Consider the following 20,218-nt stretch of genomic DNA (forward strand, 5'->3'; position numbering starts at 1 on the left):
TTTATTCCAATCAGTATTGTTTTGGGGGGGGGGGGGGGGGGGGGGGCACTGGATCAGCGTTCTCATTGAGCTTCCTGTCAGTACCTCTTGTTCATACACATTAAATAAGCTCCCAGAATAGGTTATGTTGCGTACAAGTTTAGCTAAAAGCAGCCAACTAAAGTAATGTAGATATTGTAAGTTAAATCACAAAGGCTGGTCTGAGTGCATCTCCTCACAGTTTCATTCAGTAGTACAACACAATTCACATTGCATTTTATCATGGGCACAGTGGGAATTTATATCGGTGATGTTTAAATTGTTCGTTTTTTTACTCCCTTCGTTGTGTGGAGCCTCTTTCCCAATGGAAAATGGCAGCTGCCTGAGCATTTGCAATAATGTAATGAGTAAAGCAGTTAGATGTTTCCATTTAGCTCATTTTGCTGTTATACCAGGCCATTTAATTTCATGGCAGCCCCAACCCTGCAACAGGAGCCATACTAAGACCCCCTGTGCACACCCCAGAATGGGGCATTGGCAGCCACTCCGGTCCCCTGCAGCAGCTCCACTTTTTTTGGCGGGAGCTTCACCCGGGTGGACTGAGCTCTGCCAACACCGCTCTCCCAGTTCCCACTCCTGCATCCAGCAACTTGAGGGAGGTCTGTCAAATGCTCAGTCTGCTCTCATACGGTGGGCCAGGGACCTTGGCAACGTCTCAGTTCACTCAACAAACAACTGCAGATGATCCTATGCCTGTTAGCTTCCATGGGAATAATCTTAATACCCCCTCTGACTTTGAATCTCGTAAGGTGCTTGAGATAATGCATCTACATGTGCGAAGTATGATTGAAAAAAATGGATACAATTTACATTTGGGTACAGGACTCATGTCCTGACATTCTGGTTCTCTCTGAAACATGGTTAAATTGTTCTGTCTCTGATAAAGACATTTAAGTAAATTATTATAATGTATTTCAAATCTGACAGATTACAGAAAGGCGGAGGAGTGGCCATATATATAAAATCAAATTTCATGGCGTCCCATTCTTAAATGATTTCTGTTCCCATAAATTTGAGCTCCTGGTTGTAGACGTGTCCATAAACTAGAATACACATTTATTTGTTGCTGGGATTTACAGCCCAGTAATTTTCTAACAGGAAATTGTATTCAGCCTACCAGTCACCACTATTGACTGAAGAAAGAGATTATTTTGAAAGTAAAATCAGAATAAACTTCACAGATATAACCAGAAGGTCACTGCAGCATCACTTGAGCCAAAATAACAAAGATTGACAGGAAGTAGCCTAACAGAAAGAGCATTGGATTTTAAGGACATATAAAGAAATGTACATCTTAATATCAAAGACAGGAACCAGCCATGTTGCTATGTCAGGGGTCCCTAAACTTATTCTGTAAATGACCCCAAATTGACACTAGAAAATGCAGGGGACCCCATGTGGAAAAAATGTGAATTCCTTGTTAATGCAGCTAACTTAGCGGTTCAGAGCGTTGGGCCAGGTACCGAATCCCCTAGCCGACTAGGTAAAACATCTGCCGATGTACATTTGAGAAAGGCACTTAACCCTAATTGCTACTGTAAATCGCTCTGGATAAGAGTGTCTGCAAAATGACTAAAATGTCCATGTCAACGCTGTGTGTTCATATTATTATCCACTCATTTATAGGTGCCGCAGCCTGTCCCAAAACACATAATGACGTGAACGTGCATTCTAATAGTGTAAAAAGCCCTTACTTGACACTAACAGGATGTATTCTATACCCATTTGGAGAGAAACAAGTACTTCAATTTGTTTGATAAAATAAATACAAATATCAACTTCTGTCCGCAGCTGTACTCCTTCTAGCCAAGACCAAATCGCATGGCGAAAGGATAAGGAATTTGTCATCACTTCCGTCTGTACTTCATGGAGCCACAACCCTCTGACGTCGACTTCAAAACGCTTCCGTAAATATTCCACTCCGGTGCGTGCTGCTGCGTTTTGAGTGTACTAGCTAGCATACGAAGTTTTTTTAAATATTTTGCAGCATTTATCTAAATAGAATGAAGGCCAAGGGATTTGCAGTAACCCTCCACCTGTAAAGGTAAAGCGTTAGTTAGTCTAGCAGGTTACGGACAACGAACCTAGCTAGCTGGGACACATTCTTTTTCTCGCCACTTCGATAGAGCTACGACCGGAAATGATTTTAATAGCAGGTTAGGAGGGCCGTTTTTCTATCCCTAATTATTTTTCCTAACCTTATTAACCAAATTTTCCTAACCTGCTACATTGATTCTCATAACCTGTTGCGTTATAATTTGTACTAATCTGCTACGAAAAAGTAACTTCCGGTCGTAGCTATATCGAAGTGGCGCAAAGAGTGTTTCTCATAGTTAGTTAGTTAGTGGACGTTAGATAGCTACATCTCCAAATACGATGTAGGCATTTGGCTAGGTCATTTATATAGTGGAAATTACATTATCTGTCTAGCTCATTTAGAGATTAATGTCATCAGGGGGTTTTGATTACTTTGTCTTTGTAGAGACATTGGTGCAAAATGGATGTTGACGTTAAGCTAGAGGAAGATGAGAGGGAGATATCCCAAACAATCATTTGGTCTGATTCGATTAATGCCTGGATAGATTACCCAAATTCAACATTGTCAGGAAACACAGAAACAGGTTACCATGTGGGTTTACAGAAAGAGCATTCACATGTACCTCCCATCAGTCCCCAAACAACAAGCCAAGGGCAGATTTTACGTATTTTTCCTGAAATGACCGGTGCAAGTGATGGGGAGAACAGGGCTGTCAAAATGGTTTATTTCTGTAAAGATCAAGATACCATCGGCACATCTGAAGGGAATTCAATCAAAGAGCAGTCATGGCATTTAGCACCGTCCAGTGATATTCTGAGTCTGACAGGACATGCATCCACCTCCAGTGGTTATTTAGAAGCTCAAATCAACCCAACTTCACAGGTTTCTAGCCAAACACAGACCCAGACCAATAATGAATTGCCCTCTGACAATGTTAATATCCCAAGCCATAGTACTGCCATTCATTCTGTGCTAACCTCACCTGCTACAGAAAGCGGCTGTCATTTAGCTGTATCTACTAGGCCTATTCTTCCAGAATATTGTGAGCCATTGAACTTTCCCTCTGATGAAGAGGAAGACTACAATGCCAATTTAAGACAAAGACTACAATGCCAGAAAACGTTAGAGGATAAATGTATACGTCAGTGTCGTGGCAGTTACTCAAGACCCAACCTAAGAAAGTTTGGGAAATATTGGAAAGATCCATACGCCAAGTGCAAGGAAATAGGTGTAGATTTCAATGTTGGATCAGGAGGGAAACAGAAACTCGATTTACATTTCCTGACATTTGGTGTAATGCTTGAGGTGTCAGAATATGCTAAAAACATTAATAGAGCTCGCCCTCATGTTATCTTCGATATTCTAGATTACAACTTTGGTCTTGGTGTACAAAATGAACAACAATATGACTTTTCAAACAAGGTAGAAAAGAAATTAAAAGAAATGCTGAAGATGCATTCCAAGAGGACACCTGAGTGGTTAACAGAGGTGTTTGAACTTCCTGATCCAAAGACAGTTAAAGTTTTAGAATACTCCCTCAAATGGGCACAGTTCTATTTGCAAAACAGCTTGTCAAATCCTACACCTTTTGACATTTGCATAAAGGAGGAGCCTGTTGTGGGCCTGATCTCTCCTTTGCATGTGACGACTGAGAGCTTCTCTACTAAGACAGATGTAACACGGTGTGTTGATGAGACGGCAATCCTTGGCCCTGAAAATGGGCGTAATGATATCTGCGCAAGGTATGAGCCTGATATGGGCATTGTCTATCCTCAATATGTCCAGACGAAGACCTTCACAACTCAGACAGATAGGACAATGGGCCAATCCTTAATAATGCCCACTGTAGAAGAAGCATTGAGGGACCTCTACCCCATCTGTAAGGAAAAAGGACTTGACCTTGTTGTGAAATCAAAATATGGGAAAACTAAGAAACTTGACTTGCATCTATTGACCAGAGATGTAATGTTTGAATTGGCTGATTTTGCCTCACAAGTGTGTGGAAATTGGAAGCAGATTGTGTGTGATGTTCTCGAGCATAATTTTGATTTGGATTTAAAAAGTGGGAAAACTGAGCTGGCTGAAGATATTATGGGAAGGTTAAGAGCAGTTTTGCAGCGCAGGACAGGTAAAAACGGTACATGGAGATGGGAACTTGAAAATGAAGCCTTCTTCTTAAAGACGTCACGCAAACGAAAGAATCCTGCGGAGATGTCCACAAACCAGAAGGTCACTACAGCATCACTTGAGCCGAAATACCAAATGAAAGAAGTATCAAAAAGGAGGAGATTGAATTTAATGAGGAAGAACAAAGACATGGACATGTTAGTAACCAAGGAGACCGAGGGAGGCCTTTTTTTTGAAGTCATACAAGTAGAACCTCATTGTGTCAAAATAGAGAGAATCTCTGATGAGACTGACCTTGCACTTTGTACTGATGAAACAAAGCAAATTGTTGTTACCAACTTAGACCAATCAAATGTGACGTCTCACACCAAAGAAATGGTGAAAGCCAAAGCGTGCTACCCACTCTGTGAGGAAATAGGTCTGGACCTTGATGTTACATCCAAACCTTCTAAAAAGAAACTGGAATTGAATTTACTGACAAACGGTGTAATATTTGAGGTGTATAAATATGCTAAGATAAAATCCTATCATAAAAAAGAAAAAAGATTTGGGTATATTCTCTTTGATATTCTAAAATATAATTTTGATCTTAGTTTGCAAAATCAGAGACGTAATCTATTTCAACTGCGTATTAACTGTAAAGTGAAAAGAATGATTCAGAAACACAAACCTGAGCTCTCGGGAAAAGGAGAAATCTCTAAAGAAGTGTTTATTATACCAAGTGTGATTAAAAGCCAGGCAAAAAAAACTGTGCTTTCAGATTATTTTCCTGAAAAAAATATGGAACAAGATGCGAGGCTGGTTTATCCTCATCGTGGTAAAGACACTATCGCTATGGAGACAGTTGAAACGATCTCCGCTGATGAAGCAGCGACGCTTGGCCGGCATAATGGACCTGCTGACATCTACGTAAAGGAGGAGTCAGATCTTCACTCTGAGGTCAAACGGGTTTATTTCTGCAAAGACCAAGATACTGTCAGAACATCTGGAGAGCATTTGATCAAAGATGGATCGACACCCAGTAATATTCTGACTGGAAATCTATTCAGCCTTCCACAGTCACCACTACCAGCTGCAGAAAGTGGTCCTTTCGGAAGTCAAATCGAGCCAACTTCACAGATATAACCAGAAGGTCCCTGCAGCATCACTTGAGCCAAAATACCATAGGCTGACAGAAGTAACAGGGGGAAAAAAAGGGATTTAATGAGGATAAATAAATGTTTATAGCCAAGAAGGAAAATAAAGTTGTCAGACAAGTAGAACCTCATTGAGATGAGATGGAGAGCATCTCTGATCTGCCAGGGAAAGAAAAGCACTTCCTGACTGAGATCTCAGGAAAAAGAAAAGCACTTCCTGACTGAGATCTCAGGAAAAAGAAAAGCACTTCCTGACTGAGATCTCAGGAAAAAGAAAAGATGCAAGATGGAAAGAAAAGTCTGATCTGCTCGCTGTGAAACGCCAGTTTCTCATTTGCCTGAAAAAAAGAAGAAGATTAATATTGTTATATGTGATGAAGTGCAACACGAGGTGGATTCTTACTGAACTTTCAAAATGCTTTGTAGTTGAGACTGGTTTTGGGGAGAAATGCTAAAAAATCCTTTGTGTTGTGTTTTAAATCCTTTTCCTTCTGTGCAGAAGTAGGCCTACCTGCTAATAAACACAGACTTTCATATAGGTAAAGCAAAGTCATACTATGACAGACTCTACCTTCATATATTGGGCTGCCTTTATCACGATAGTTTCAAAGTTTCAAAAAGTGTGTTTTCAAATGACTGAATTCTACATCGGTCTTTGGATCATACTTGGAATGTGAAAGGTTCCTATACATTGATCCAAAGATCATACTTGGAATGTGAAAGGTTCCTAATGTAACACTAGTTTTTAGGTCTCCCTGTAGACTTCCATTCTAGTACTCACCCTGGAACAGAGTCAACAAGCCTTACGGAGATGTGTATTCATTAGGCATACTGTAGTTAAATGTTTAATGGGACGCTACACCAGCGTTTCTTGGACCAATTCAGAAATTGGTACACAAGAAAGGAGTAGCCTAGTCTTTTTAGGATTAAGTGAAAATAGGGAGACATATTTTATTTGTATTAAGGGTTTAGTCTTTGAATAGTGGATTTTTGCAGATTCTCTTGGCCTTCCTTCCTGTTTAACGTTTAATCCCTGGTCTTTCTGTAGAGACTGAATACAGCAGGATTATTGATAAGACTTATTTTATTTTTCTTAACCATTTTACGACGTATTCCTTGACGAGACAAACTCCACTAACTTTTACACGTCTCTGTAGAAGAACCTCTGATCTTTTCTTGTTAGAAATAAAAAGACGAGGATATTTTATTTTATAAGAGTGAAAAAACCTGCTATTATGGATTGTGTTTTTATGCTCTTTATAAAATCAGCTATTTTTGTTTTTTGTTCTTTTTGTTTTTTGGAAAGATTTAGGGATCAAGACCTGCCATACTGTTACCCACAGGTTCCTATTTTGAACATGGACTTATTCTACCGTAAACTAAGATTTTTTTTTTTTTTTTTTAAGGATACTTCCACTGATATTCGTAGAACTGTCATTTTATTGTGAGGAACTGCACTTCGATCAGAATTGTTTTGTTCTCTGTTTTGGGAGTGATCCTCTCACTCAGTCCCTCGTCTCAGTGCACAAGTCTCCCCTTCTTCCAAACGTTGCGTATGAATCAGAATCCGTAACTAGTTATGACACGTGAGCCTCTGGATGAAAAGGTATGCAAGTCTTTTTTTTTGGGGTGGGGGGGGGTAAATTATGTTAACATTTGAAGAATTCATAGAATCTGACTGGTGCCAGTAGCATTCATGTCAACACTTAAATGACTGTGAATTAGCTGTATTTGCTTGGTCTGATAACTTCACACATGAGCTCGTGTTTCCAGCAGAGTATCCCTGAAGCAGCGTGGTCGTATCATCTCTTCTCCATGTTGGACTGAACACTTTCAACTCGACACAAGTGAAAACCCCAAATCCCTAAAGGTGTGTTAAATCCCAAAATATATATTTTTTTTAATCAGATTTTTTTTTTTACAATGTTGCTGCCTTTAGACAGGCAGCCCAATTCTGAATTTGTTTTCTTCACTAATTGGTCTTTTGACCAATCAGATTAGCTTTTAAAAAGATTGATGTGATTGGTCAAAATGTAAATGAATGGAAAATGATCAGAATTGGGCTACCTGCCTCAATGCAGACATTGTGGCTTAGAAAAAGAGCTTATTGGGGATGTCAATGTTATCTAATTATGATACTGTATGTGGAGTGGACATCACTGTGATTAACACTGGCACTAAACACTGATTAACACTGGCACTAAACACTGATTAACACTGGCACTAAACACTGATTAACACTGGCACTAAACACTGATTAACACTGGCACTAAACACTGTGATTAACACTGGCACTAGACACTGATTAACACTGGCACTAGACACTGATTAACACTGGCACTAGACACTGATTAACACTGGCACTAAACACTGTGATTAACACTGGCACTAGACACTGATTAACACTGGCACTAAACACTGATTAACACTGGCACTAAACACTGATTAACACTGGCACTAAACACTGATTAACACTGGCACTAAACACTGATTAACACTGGCACTAGACACTGTGATTAACACTGGCACTAAACACTGATTAACACTGGCACTAAACACTGTGATTAACACTGGCACTAGACACTGATTAACACTGGCACTAGACACTGATTAACACTGGCACTAGACACTGATTAACACTGGCACTAGACACTGATTAACACTGGCACTAGACACTGATTAACACTGGCACTAGACACTGATTAACACTGGCACTAAACACTGATTAACACTGGCACTAAACACTGATTAACACTGGCACTAAACACTGATTAACACTGGCACTAAACACTGTGATTAACACTGGCACTAGACACTGTGATTAACACTGGCACTAGACACTGATTAACACTGGCACTAGACACTGTGATTAACACTGGCACTAAACACTGATTAACACTGGCACTAGACACTGATTAACACTGGCACTAAACACTGATTAACACTGGCACTAAACACTGATTAACACTGGCACTAAACACTGTGATTAACACTGGCACTAAACACTGATTAACACTAGCACTAAACACTGATTAACACTGGCACTAAACACTGTGATTAACACTGGCACTAGACACTGATTAACACTGGCACTAAACACTGATTAACACTGGCACTAAACACTGATTAACACTGGCACTAAACACTGATTAACACTGGCACTAAACACTGATTAACACTGGCACTAAACACTGTGATTAACACTGGCACTAAACACTGATTAACACTGGCACTAAACACTGATTAACACTGGCACTAGACACTGTGATTAACACTGGCACTAGACACTGTGATTAACACTGGCACTAAACACTGATTAACACTGGCACTAAACACTGATTAACACTGGCACTAGACACTGTGATTAACACTGGCACTAGACACCGATTAACACTGGCACTAAACACTGTGATTAACACTGGCACTAGACACTGATTAACACTGGCACTAAACACTGATTAACACTGGCACTAAACACTGATTAACACTGGCACTAAACACTGATTAACACTGGCACTAAACACTGATTAACACTGGCACTAAACACTGTGATTAACACTGGCACTAGACACTGATTAACACTGGCACTAGACACTGATTAACACTGGCACTAGACACTGATTAACACTGGCACTAGACACTGATTAACACTGGCACTAGACACTGATTAACACTGGCACTAGACACTGATTAACACTGGCACTAGACACTGATTAACACTGGCACTAGACACTGATTAACACTGGCACTAAACACTGATTAACACTGGCACTAAACACTGTGATTAACACTGGCACTAAACACTGTGATTAACACTGGCACTAGACACTGTGATTAACACTGGCACTAGACACTGTGATTAACACTGGCACTAGACACTGATTAACACTGGCACTAGACACTGTGATTAACACTGGCACTAAACACTGATTAACACTGGCACTAGACACTGATTAACACTGGCACTAAACACTGATTAACACTGGCACTAAACACTGATTAACACTGGCACTAAACACTGATTAACACTGGCACTAAACACTGTGATTAACACTGGCACTAAACACTGATTAACACTGGCACTAAACACTGATTAACACTGGCACTAGACACTGTGATTAACACTGGCACTAGACACTGTGATTAACACTGGCACTAAACACTGATTAACACTGGCACTAAACACTGATTAACACTGGCACTAGACACTGTGATTAACACTGGCACTAGACACTGATTAACACTGGCACTAGACACTGTGATTAACACTGGCACTAAACACTGATTAACACTGGCACTAAACACTGATTAACACTGGCACTAGACACTGTGATTAACACTGGCACTAGACACTGATTAACACTGGCACTAAACACTGATTAACACTGGCACTAAACACTGTGATTAACACTGGCACTAGACACTGTGATTAACACTGGCACTAGACACTGTGATTAACACTGGCACTAGACACAGATTAACACTGGCACTAAACACTGATTAACACTGGCACTAAACACTGTGATTAACACTGGCACTAAACACTGATTAACACTGGCACTAGACACTGATTAACACTGGCACTAAACACTGATTAACACTGGCACTAGACACTGATTAACACTGGCACTAAACACTGATTAACACTGGCACTAAACACTGATTAACACTGGCACTAGACACTGATTAACACTGGCACTAAACACTGATTAACACTGGCCCTAAACACTGATTAACACTGGCACTAAACACTGTGATTAACACTGGCACTAGACACTGTGATTAACACTGGCACTAGACACTGTGATTAACACTGGCACTAAACACTGATTAACACTGGCACTAGACACTGTGATTAACACTGGCACTAGACACTGATTAACACTGGCACTAGACACTGATTAACACTGGCACTAAACACTGATTAACACTGGCACTAGACACTGTGATTAACACTGGCACTAAACACTGATTAACACTGGCACTAGACACTGTGATTAACACTGGCACTAAACACTGATTAACACTGGCACTAAACACTGATTAACACTGGCACTAAACACTGATTAACACTGGCACTAGACACTGTGATTAACACTGGCACTAAACACTGATTAACACTGGCACTAAACACTGATTAACACTGGCACTAGACACTGTGATTAACACTGGCACTAAACACTGATTAACACTGGCACTAGACACTGATTAACACTGGCACTAGACACTGTGATTAACACTGGCACTAAACACTGATTAACACTGGCACTAGACACTGATTAACACTGGCACTAAACACTGATTAACACTGGCACTAAACACTGTGATTAACACTGGCACTAAACACTGTGATTAACACTGGCACTAAACACTGATTAACACTGGCACTAGACACTGATTAACACTGGCACTAGACACTGATTAACACTGGCACTAAACACTGATTAACACTGGCACTAAACACTGATTAACACTGGCACTAAACACTGTGATTAACACTGGCACTAAACACTGATTAACACTGGCACTAAACACTGATTAACACTGGCACTAAACACTGATTAACACTGGCACTAGACACTGTGATTAACACTGGCACTAGACACTGTGATTAACACTGGCACTAAACACTGATTAACACTGGCACTAAACACTGATTAACACTGGCACTAGACACTGTGATTAACACTGGCACTAGACACTGATTAACACTGGCACTAGACACTGTGATTAACACCGGCACTAAACACTGATTAACACTGGCACTAAACACTGATTAACACTGGCACTAGACACTGTGATTAACACTGGCACTAGACACTGATTAACACTGGCACTAGACACTGATTAACACTGGCACTAAACACTGTGATTAACACTGGCACTAAACACTGTGATTAACACTGGCACTAGACACTGTGATTAACACTGGCACTAGACACTGTGATTAACACTGGCACTAGACACTGATTAACACTGGCACTAAACACTGTGATTAACACTGGCACTAAACACTGATTAACACTGGCACTAAACACTGTGATTAACACTGGCACTAAACACTGATTAACACTGGCACTAAACACTGATTAACACTGGCACTAGACACTGTGATTAACACTGGCACTAGACACTGTGATTAACACTGGCACTAAACACTGATTAACACTGGCACTAAACACTGATTAACACTGGCACTAGACACTGTGATTAACACTGGCACTAGACACTGATTAACACTGGCACTAGACACTGTGATTAACACTGGCACTAAACACTGATTAACACTGGCACTAAACACTGATTAACACTGGCACTAGACACTGTGATTAACACTGGCACTAGACACTGATTAACACTGGCACTAAACACTGATTAACACTGGCACTAAACACTGTGATTAACACTGGCACTAAACACTGTGATTAACACTGGCACTAGACACTGTGATTAACACTGGCACTAGACACAGATTAACACTGGCACTAAACACTGATTAACACTGGCACTAAACACTGTGATTAACACTGGCACTAAACACTGATTAACACTGGCACTAGACACTGATTAACACTGGCACTAAACACTGATTAACACTGGCACTAGACACTGATTAACACTGGCACTAAACACTGATTAACACTGGCACTAAACACTGATTAACACTGGCACTAGACACTGATTAACACTGGCACTAAACACTGATTAACACTGGCCCTAAACACTGATTAACACTGGCACTAAACACTGTGATTAACACTGGCACTAGACACTGTGATTAACACTGGCACTAGACACTGTGATTAACACTGGCACTAAACACTGATTAACACTGGCACTAGACACTGTGATTAACACTGGCACTAGACACTGATTAACACTGGCACTAGACACTGATTAACACTGGCACTAAACACTGATTAACACTGGCACTAGACACTGTGATTAACACTGGCACTAAACACTGATTAACACTGGCACTAGACACTGTGATTAACACTGGCACTAAACACTGATTAACACTGGCACTAAACACTGATTAACACTGGCACTAAACACTGATTAACACTGGCACTAGACACTGTGATTAACACTGGCACTAAACACTGATTAACACTGGCACTAAACACTGATTAACACTGGCACTAGACACTGTGATTAACACTGGCACTAAACACTGATTAACACTGGCACTAGACACTGATTAACACTGGCACTAGACACTGTGATTAACACTGGCACTAAACACTGATTAACACTGGCACTAGACACTGATTAACACTGGCACTAAACACTGATTAACACTGGCACTAAACACTGTGATTAACACTGGCACTAAACACTGTGATTAACACTGGCACTAAACACTGATTAACACTGGCACTAAACACTGATTAACACTGGCACTAGACACTGATTAACACTGGCACTAAACACTGATTAACACTGGCACTAAACACTGATTAACACTGGCACTAAACACTGATTAACACTGGCACTAAACACTGATTAACACTGGCACTAAACACTGTGATTAACACTGGCACTAAACACTGATTAACACTGGCACTAAACACTGATTAACACTGGCACTAGACACTGTGATTAACACTGGCACTAGACACTGTGATTAACACTGGCACTAAACACTGATTAACACTGGCACTAAACACTGATTAACACTGGCACTAGACACTGTGATTAACACTGGCACTAGACACTGATTAACACCGGCACTAGACACTGTGATTAACACTGGCACTAAACACTGATTAACACTGGCACTAGACACTGTGATTAACACTGGCACTAGACACTGATTAACACTGGCACTAAACACTGATTAACACTGGCACTAAACACTGTGATTAACACTGGCATTAAACACTGTGATTAACACTGGCACTAGACACTGTGATTAACACTGGCACTAGACACTGTGATTAACACTGGCACTAGACACTGATTAACACTGGCACTAAACACTGTGATTAACACTGGCACTAAACACTGATTAACACTGGCACTTGACACTGATTAACACTGGCACTAAACACTGATTAACACTGGCACTAGACACTGATTAACACTGGCACTAAACACTGATTAACACTGGCACTAAACACTGATTAACACTGGCACTAGACACTGATTAACACTGGCACTAAACACTGATTAACACTGGCACTAAACACTGATTAACACTGGCACTAAACACTGTGATTAACACTGGCACTAAACACTGTGATTAACACTGGCACTAGACACTGTGATTAACACTGGCACTAGACACTGTGATTAACACTGGCACTAAACACTGATTAACACTGGCACTAGACACTGTGATTAACACTGGCACTAGACACTGATTAACACTGGCACTAGACACTGATTAACACTGGCACTAAACACTGATTAACACTGGCACTAGACACTGTGATTAACACTGGCACTAGACACTGTGATTAACACTGGCACTAAACACTGATTAACACTGGCACTAAACACTGATTAACACTGGCACTAAACACTGATTAACACTGGCACTAAACACTGATTAACACTGGCACTAAACACTGATTAACACTGGCACTAGACACTGTGATTAACACTGGCACTAAACACTGATTAACACTGGCACTAAACACTGATTAACACTGGCACTAGACACTGTGATTAACACTGGCACTAGACACTGTGATTAACACTGGCACTAAACACTGATTAACACTGGCACTAAACACTGATTAACACTGGCACTAGACACTGTGATTAACACTGGCACTAAACACTGATTAACACTGGCACTAAACACTGATTAACACTGGCACTAAACACTGTGATTAACACTGATTAACACTGGCACTAAACACTGTGATTAACACTGGCACTAGACACTGTGATTAACACTGGCACTAGACACTGTGATTAACACTGGCACTAGACACTGTGATTAACACTGGCACTAGACACTGTGATTAACACTGGCACTAGACATTGTGATTAACACTGGCACTAAACACTGATTAACACTGGCACTAAACACTGATTAACACTGGCACTAGACACTGATTAACACTGGCACTAGACACTGATTAACACTGGCACTAGACACTGATTAACACTGGCACTAGACACTGATTAACACTGGCACTAGACACTGTGATTAACACTGGCACTAGACACTGATTAACACTGGCACTAGACACTGTGATTAACACTGGCACTAGACACTGTGATTAACACTGGCACTAAACACTGATTAACACTTGCACTAAACACTGATTAACACTGGCACTAAACACTGATTAACACTGGCACTAAACACTGATTAACACTGGCACTAGACACTGATTAACACTGGCACTAAACACTGATTAACACTGGCACTAAACACTGATTAACACTGGCACTAGACACTGTGATTAACACTGGCACTAGACACTGATTAACACTGGCGCTAAACACTGATTAACACTGGCGCTAGACACTGTGATTAACACTGGCGCTAAACACTGATTAACACTGGCACTAGACACTGATTAACACTGGCACTAGACACTGTGATTAACACTGGCACTAGACACTGTGATTAACACTGGCACTAGACACTGTGATTAACACTGGCACTAGACACTGTGATTAACACTGGCACTAGACACTGTGATTAACACTGGCACTAAACACTGATTAACACTGGCACTAAACACTGATTAACACTGGCACTAGACACTGATTAACACTGGCACTAGACACTGATTAACACTGGCACTAGACACTGTGATTAACACTGGCACTAGACACTGTGATTAACACTGGCACTAGACACTGTGATTAACACTGGCACTAGACACTGTGATTAACACTGGCACTAGACACTGTGATTAACACTGGCACTAGACACTGATTAACACTGGCACTAGACACTGATTAACACTGGCACTAGACACTGTGATTAACACTGGCACTAGACACTGTGATTAACACTGGCACTAAACACTGATTAACACTGGCACTAGACACTGTGATTAACACTGGCACTAAACACTGATTAACACTGGCACTAAACACTGATTAACACTAGCACTAAACACTGATTAACACTGGCACTAAACACTGATTAACACTGGCACTAGACACTGTGATTAACACTGGCACTAAACACTGATTAACACTGGCACTAAACACTGATTAACACTGGCACTAGACACTGTGATTAACACTGGCACTAAACACTGATTAACACTGGCACTAAACACTGATTAACACTGGCACTAAGCACTGATTAACACTGGCACTAAACACTGATTAACACTGGCACTAAACACTGTGATTAACACTGATTAACACTGGCACTAAACACTGTGATTAACACTGGCACTAAACACTGTGATTAACACTGGCACTAAACACTGTGATTAACACTGGCACTAAACACTGATTAACACTGGCACTAGACACTGTGATTAACACTGGCACTAGACACTGTGATTAACACTGGCACTAGACACTGTGATTAACACTGGCACTAGACACTGTGATTAACACTGGCACTAGACACTGTGATTAACACTGGCACTAGACACTGTGATTAACACTGGCACTAGACACTGTGATTAACACTGGCACTAGACACTGATTAACACTGGCACTAGACACTGATTAACACTGGCACTAAACACTGATTAACACTGGCACTAGACACTGTGATTAACACTGGCACTAAACACTGATTAACACTGGCACTAGACACTGTGATTAACACTGGCACTAGACACTGTGATTAACACTGGCACTAGACACTGTGATTAACACTGGCACTAGACACTGTGATTAACACTGGCACTAAACACTGATTAACACTGGCACTAGACACTGTGATTAACACTGGCACTAGACACTGTGATTAACACTGGCACTAGACACTGTGATTAACACTGGCACTAGACACTGTGATTAACACTGGCACTAGACACTGTGATTAACACTGGCACTAGACACTGTGATTAACACTGGCACTAGACACTGTGATTAACACTGGCACTAGACACTGATTAACACTGGCACTAGACACTGATTAACACTGGCACTAAACACTGATTAACACTGGCACTAGACACTGTGATTAACACTGGCACTAAACACTGATTAACACTGGCACTAGACACTGTGATTAACACTGGCACTAGACACTGTGATTAACACTGGCACTAGACACTGTGATTAACACTGGCACTAAACACTGATTAACACTGGCACTAAACACTGATTAACACTGGCACTAGACACTGATTAACACTGGCACTAAACACTGATTAACACTGGCACTAGACACTGATTAACACTGGCACTAAATCAGTGTTTAGTGCCAGTGTTAATCAGTGTTTAGTGCCAGTGTTAATCAGTGTTTAGTGCCAGTGTTAATCAGTGTTTAGTGCCAGTGTTAATCAGTGTTAACACTGGCACTAAACACTGATTAACACTGGCACTAAACACTGATTAACACTGGCACTAGACACTGATTAACACTGGCGCTAAACACTGATTAACACTGGCGCTAGACACTGTGATTAACACTGGCGCTAAACACTGATTAACACTGGCGCTAGACACTGTGATTAACACTGGCACTAGACACTGTGATTAACACTGGCACTAAACACTGATTAACACTGGCACTAGACACTGATTAACACTGGCACTAGACACTGATTAACACTGGCACTAGACACTGTGATTAACACTGGCACTAGACACTGTGATTAACACTGGCACTAGACACTGTGATTAACACTGGCACTAAACACTGATTAACACTGGCACTAAACACTGATTAACACTGGCACTAGACACTGATTAACACTGGCACTAAACACTGATTAACACTGGCACTAAACACTGATTAACACTGGCACTAAACACTGATTAACACTGGCACTAAACACTGATTAACACTGGCACTAGACACTGTGATTAACACTGGCACTAGACACTGATTAACACTGGCGCTAGACACTGTGATTAACACTGGCGCTAAACACTGATTAACACTGGCACTAGACACTGATTAACACTGGCACTAGACACTGTGATTAACACTGGCACTAGACACTGTGATTAACACTGGCACTAGACACTGTGATTAACACTGGCACTAGACACTGTGATTAACACTGGCACTAGACACTGTGATTAACACTGGCACTAAACACTGATTAACACTGGCACTAAACACTGATTAACACTGGCACTAAACACTGATTAACACTGGCACTAAACACTGATTAACACTGGCACTAGACACTGATTAACACTGGCACTAAACACTGATTAACACTGGCACTAAACACTGTGATTAACACTGGCACTAAACACTGTGATTAACACTGGCACTAAACACTGTGATTAACACTGGCACTAAACACTGATTAACACTGGCACTAAACACTGATTAACACTGGCACTAAACACTGATTAACACTGGCACTAAACACTGATTAACACTGGCACTAGACACTGTGATTAACACTGGCACTAGACACTGATTAACACTGGCGCTAAACACTGATTAACACTGGCGCTAGACACTGTGATTAACACTGGCGCTAAACACTGATTAACACTGGCGCTAGACACTGTGATTAACACTGGCGCTAAACACTGATTAACACTGGCACTAGACACTGATTAACACTGGCACTAAACACTGATTAACACTGGCACTAAACACTGTGATATATACCCCCATATATCCCTACTTCGGGTTTAACCACCCCCATATATCTCTACTTTGGGTTTTACCACCCCCATATATCTCTACTTCGGGTTTAACCACCCCCATATATCTCTACTTCGGGTTTAACCACCCCCATATATCTCTACTTCGGGTTTAACCACCCCCATATATCTCTACTTCGGGTTTAACCACCCCCATATATCTCTACTTCGGGTTTAACCACCCCCATATATCTCTACTTCGGGTTTAACCACCCCCATATATCTCTACTTCGGGTTTAACCACCCCCATATATCTCTACTTCGGGTTTAACCACCCCCATATATCTCTACTTCGGGTTTAACCACCCCCATATATCCCTACTTCGGGTTTAACCACCCCCCATATATCTCTACTTCGGGTTTAACCACCCCCATATATCTCTACTTCGGGTTTAACCACCCCCATATATCTCTACTTCGGGTTTAACCACCCCCATATATCTCTACTTCGGGTTTAACCACCCCCATATATCTCTACTTCGGGTTTAACCACCCCCATATATCCCTACTTCGGGTTTAACCACCCCCATATATCTCTACTTCGGGTTTAACCACCCCCCATAAATCCCTACTTAGGGTTTAACCACCCCCATATATCCCTACTTCGGTTTTAACCACCCCCATATATCCCTACTTCGGGTTTAACCACCCACAGAAACTTGATAGCCACTGTGAATGCATAATGTTTCTCTTCATTTTATTCACAGGTCCTCTATTTGCCATACTAGAGGAACATGAAGTCTGACTCCATCCTCAACATGTGGACCTGCCTTGAGGATGTTAGACACCACTGTTACACCTTCAGCCATGTTGATTTCCTGTCAGACTGGTTGTTTTTGAACTCTATTCCATGGACGGACTGACCTGAACTTTTACCAGAACTGGAATACAATGTTCATCAGACTCCTCCTCACCAGTGGACTGAGTACTCAGACTGGTCGTCTTTGAACTCAAGAGGAACACAATGTTCATCAGACTCTCCTCATCAGTGGACTGAGTATTCTGACTGGTCGTCTTTGAACTCAAGAGGAACACAATGTTCACCAGACTCTCCTCATCAGTGGACTGAGTACTCAGACTGGTCGTCTTTGAACTCCAGAGGAACACAATGTTCATCAGACTCTCCTCACCAGTGGACTGACTACTCAGACTGGTTGTGAGGTCACAGGAAGTAGACCAATCTGTTAGGAGGGATACAGCGTTCTAATCCTGATTAGATGATGGTTATAAGGAGAGTTCAGGTAGTAACCAGTACATTGAGATAAATGTAGATGTCCACACTCAGGACAATATAAAAGGCTTTGGAGAGGGACGACGCTTTCAGAAGGATAACAGGGCCTTGTCCAGAAGCAACCCCCAGCTCTTACCTCCAAGGCACTTAACTGTATGCAATTGTATTAAATAATGTATTACATTCTTTTTATTAAATTTTCTATACACCACGTTTTGGAAATTCAATGGTCATTAAACTGTTTCTTTTTTTTCTCGCATTTACACTGTTTGGCCTTTTGTCGTGGAGTTTTTTTGTGCATCTTAAGAGTGGAAACCCTGTGTATAGATCTGAAATTATTTGCTCTTTAAACATTTCATCTAGCATATCATTGGGTATATTTTGTCACTTTGCTTTGTTATACCACAATCTTTAAGTGTTACGTTAATTCTAGTCTGGCAACAGGTTCTCCGGCTTTAAAAAAAAAAAGAGATCTCCCAGGGCCAGTGTCTGAGATGTAGATAAATCCTAAAAATCCTTTTCAATGGAGATTCACTGTTGAAAGTGTTTTTACAGGCCTGCTACACTGGACACATTGTTGCAGGACATTAGAGGCTCTTATTTATTTCAATGAAACCCAGCCATGATGTAGGTCCCTCAGAGTTGGGCTGAATTTGAATTGAAGGCAGTCAATTCAGGAAGTAATCACAAATTACTATTTATTAATTGAAAAAAAAAATCCATGTTCAATACATCTTATTAAACTGAAAAGTATAAGCTATTTATTTGAAATGTTTAACAATTTAAGAAGTATTGTATTCAAATAGTTTCCTGAATTGACTGCTTTTAATTTGAATTGAGGCCAAACCTGGTGACCAGTGTGAAATGCCT

General features: G+C 40.8%; 1 protein-coding gene across 2 annotated transcripts; it reads left to right on the top strand.

The window, feature by feature from the left end:
• The first annotated feature begins 1,892 nt into the window (after positions 1 to 1,892).
• Positions 1,893 to 19,559, top strand: LOC129846222 (uncharacterized). 2 transcript variants are annotated; one of them, XM_055914224.1, is made up of 3 exons: positions 1,893 to 6,946; positions 7,114 to 7,210; positions 18,825 to 19,559. In XM_055914224.1, exon 1 carries the CDS (start codon positions 2,537 to 2,539, stop codon positions 5,327 to 5,329), a length of 2,793 nt encoding a protein of 930 aa, XP_055770199.1. In that variant the 5' UTR covers positions 1,893 to 2,536; the 3' UTR covers positions 5,330 to 6,946; positions 7,114 to 7,210; positions 18,825 to 19,559. The 2 variants fall into 2 exon arrangements, with proteins under 2 accessions (XP_055770199.1, XP_055770200.1); XM_055914225.1 differs by having other exon boundaries at positions 7,117 to 7,210.
• Positions 19,560 to 20,218: the final 659 nt, after the last annotated feature.

Source organism: Salvelinus fontinalis, unplaced genomic scaffold, assembly GCF_029448725.1.
Source record: "Salvelinus fontinalis isolate EN_2023a unplaced genomic scaffold, ASM2944872v1 scaffold_0483, whole genome shotgun sequence".
NCBI lineage: Eukaryota > Metazoa > Chordata > Actinopteri > Salmoniformes > Salmonidae > Salvelinus > Salvelinus fontinalis.

Coding starts and splice junctions, on each gene's coding strand:
- LOC129846222 (XM_055914224.1), top strand. CDS start 2,537: ATGGATGTTGACGTTAAGCTAGAGGAAGATGAGAGGGAGATATCCCAA.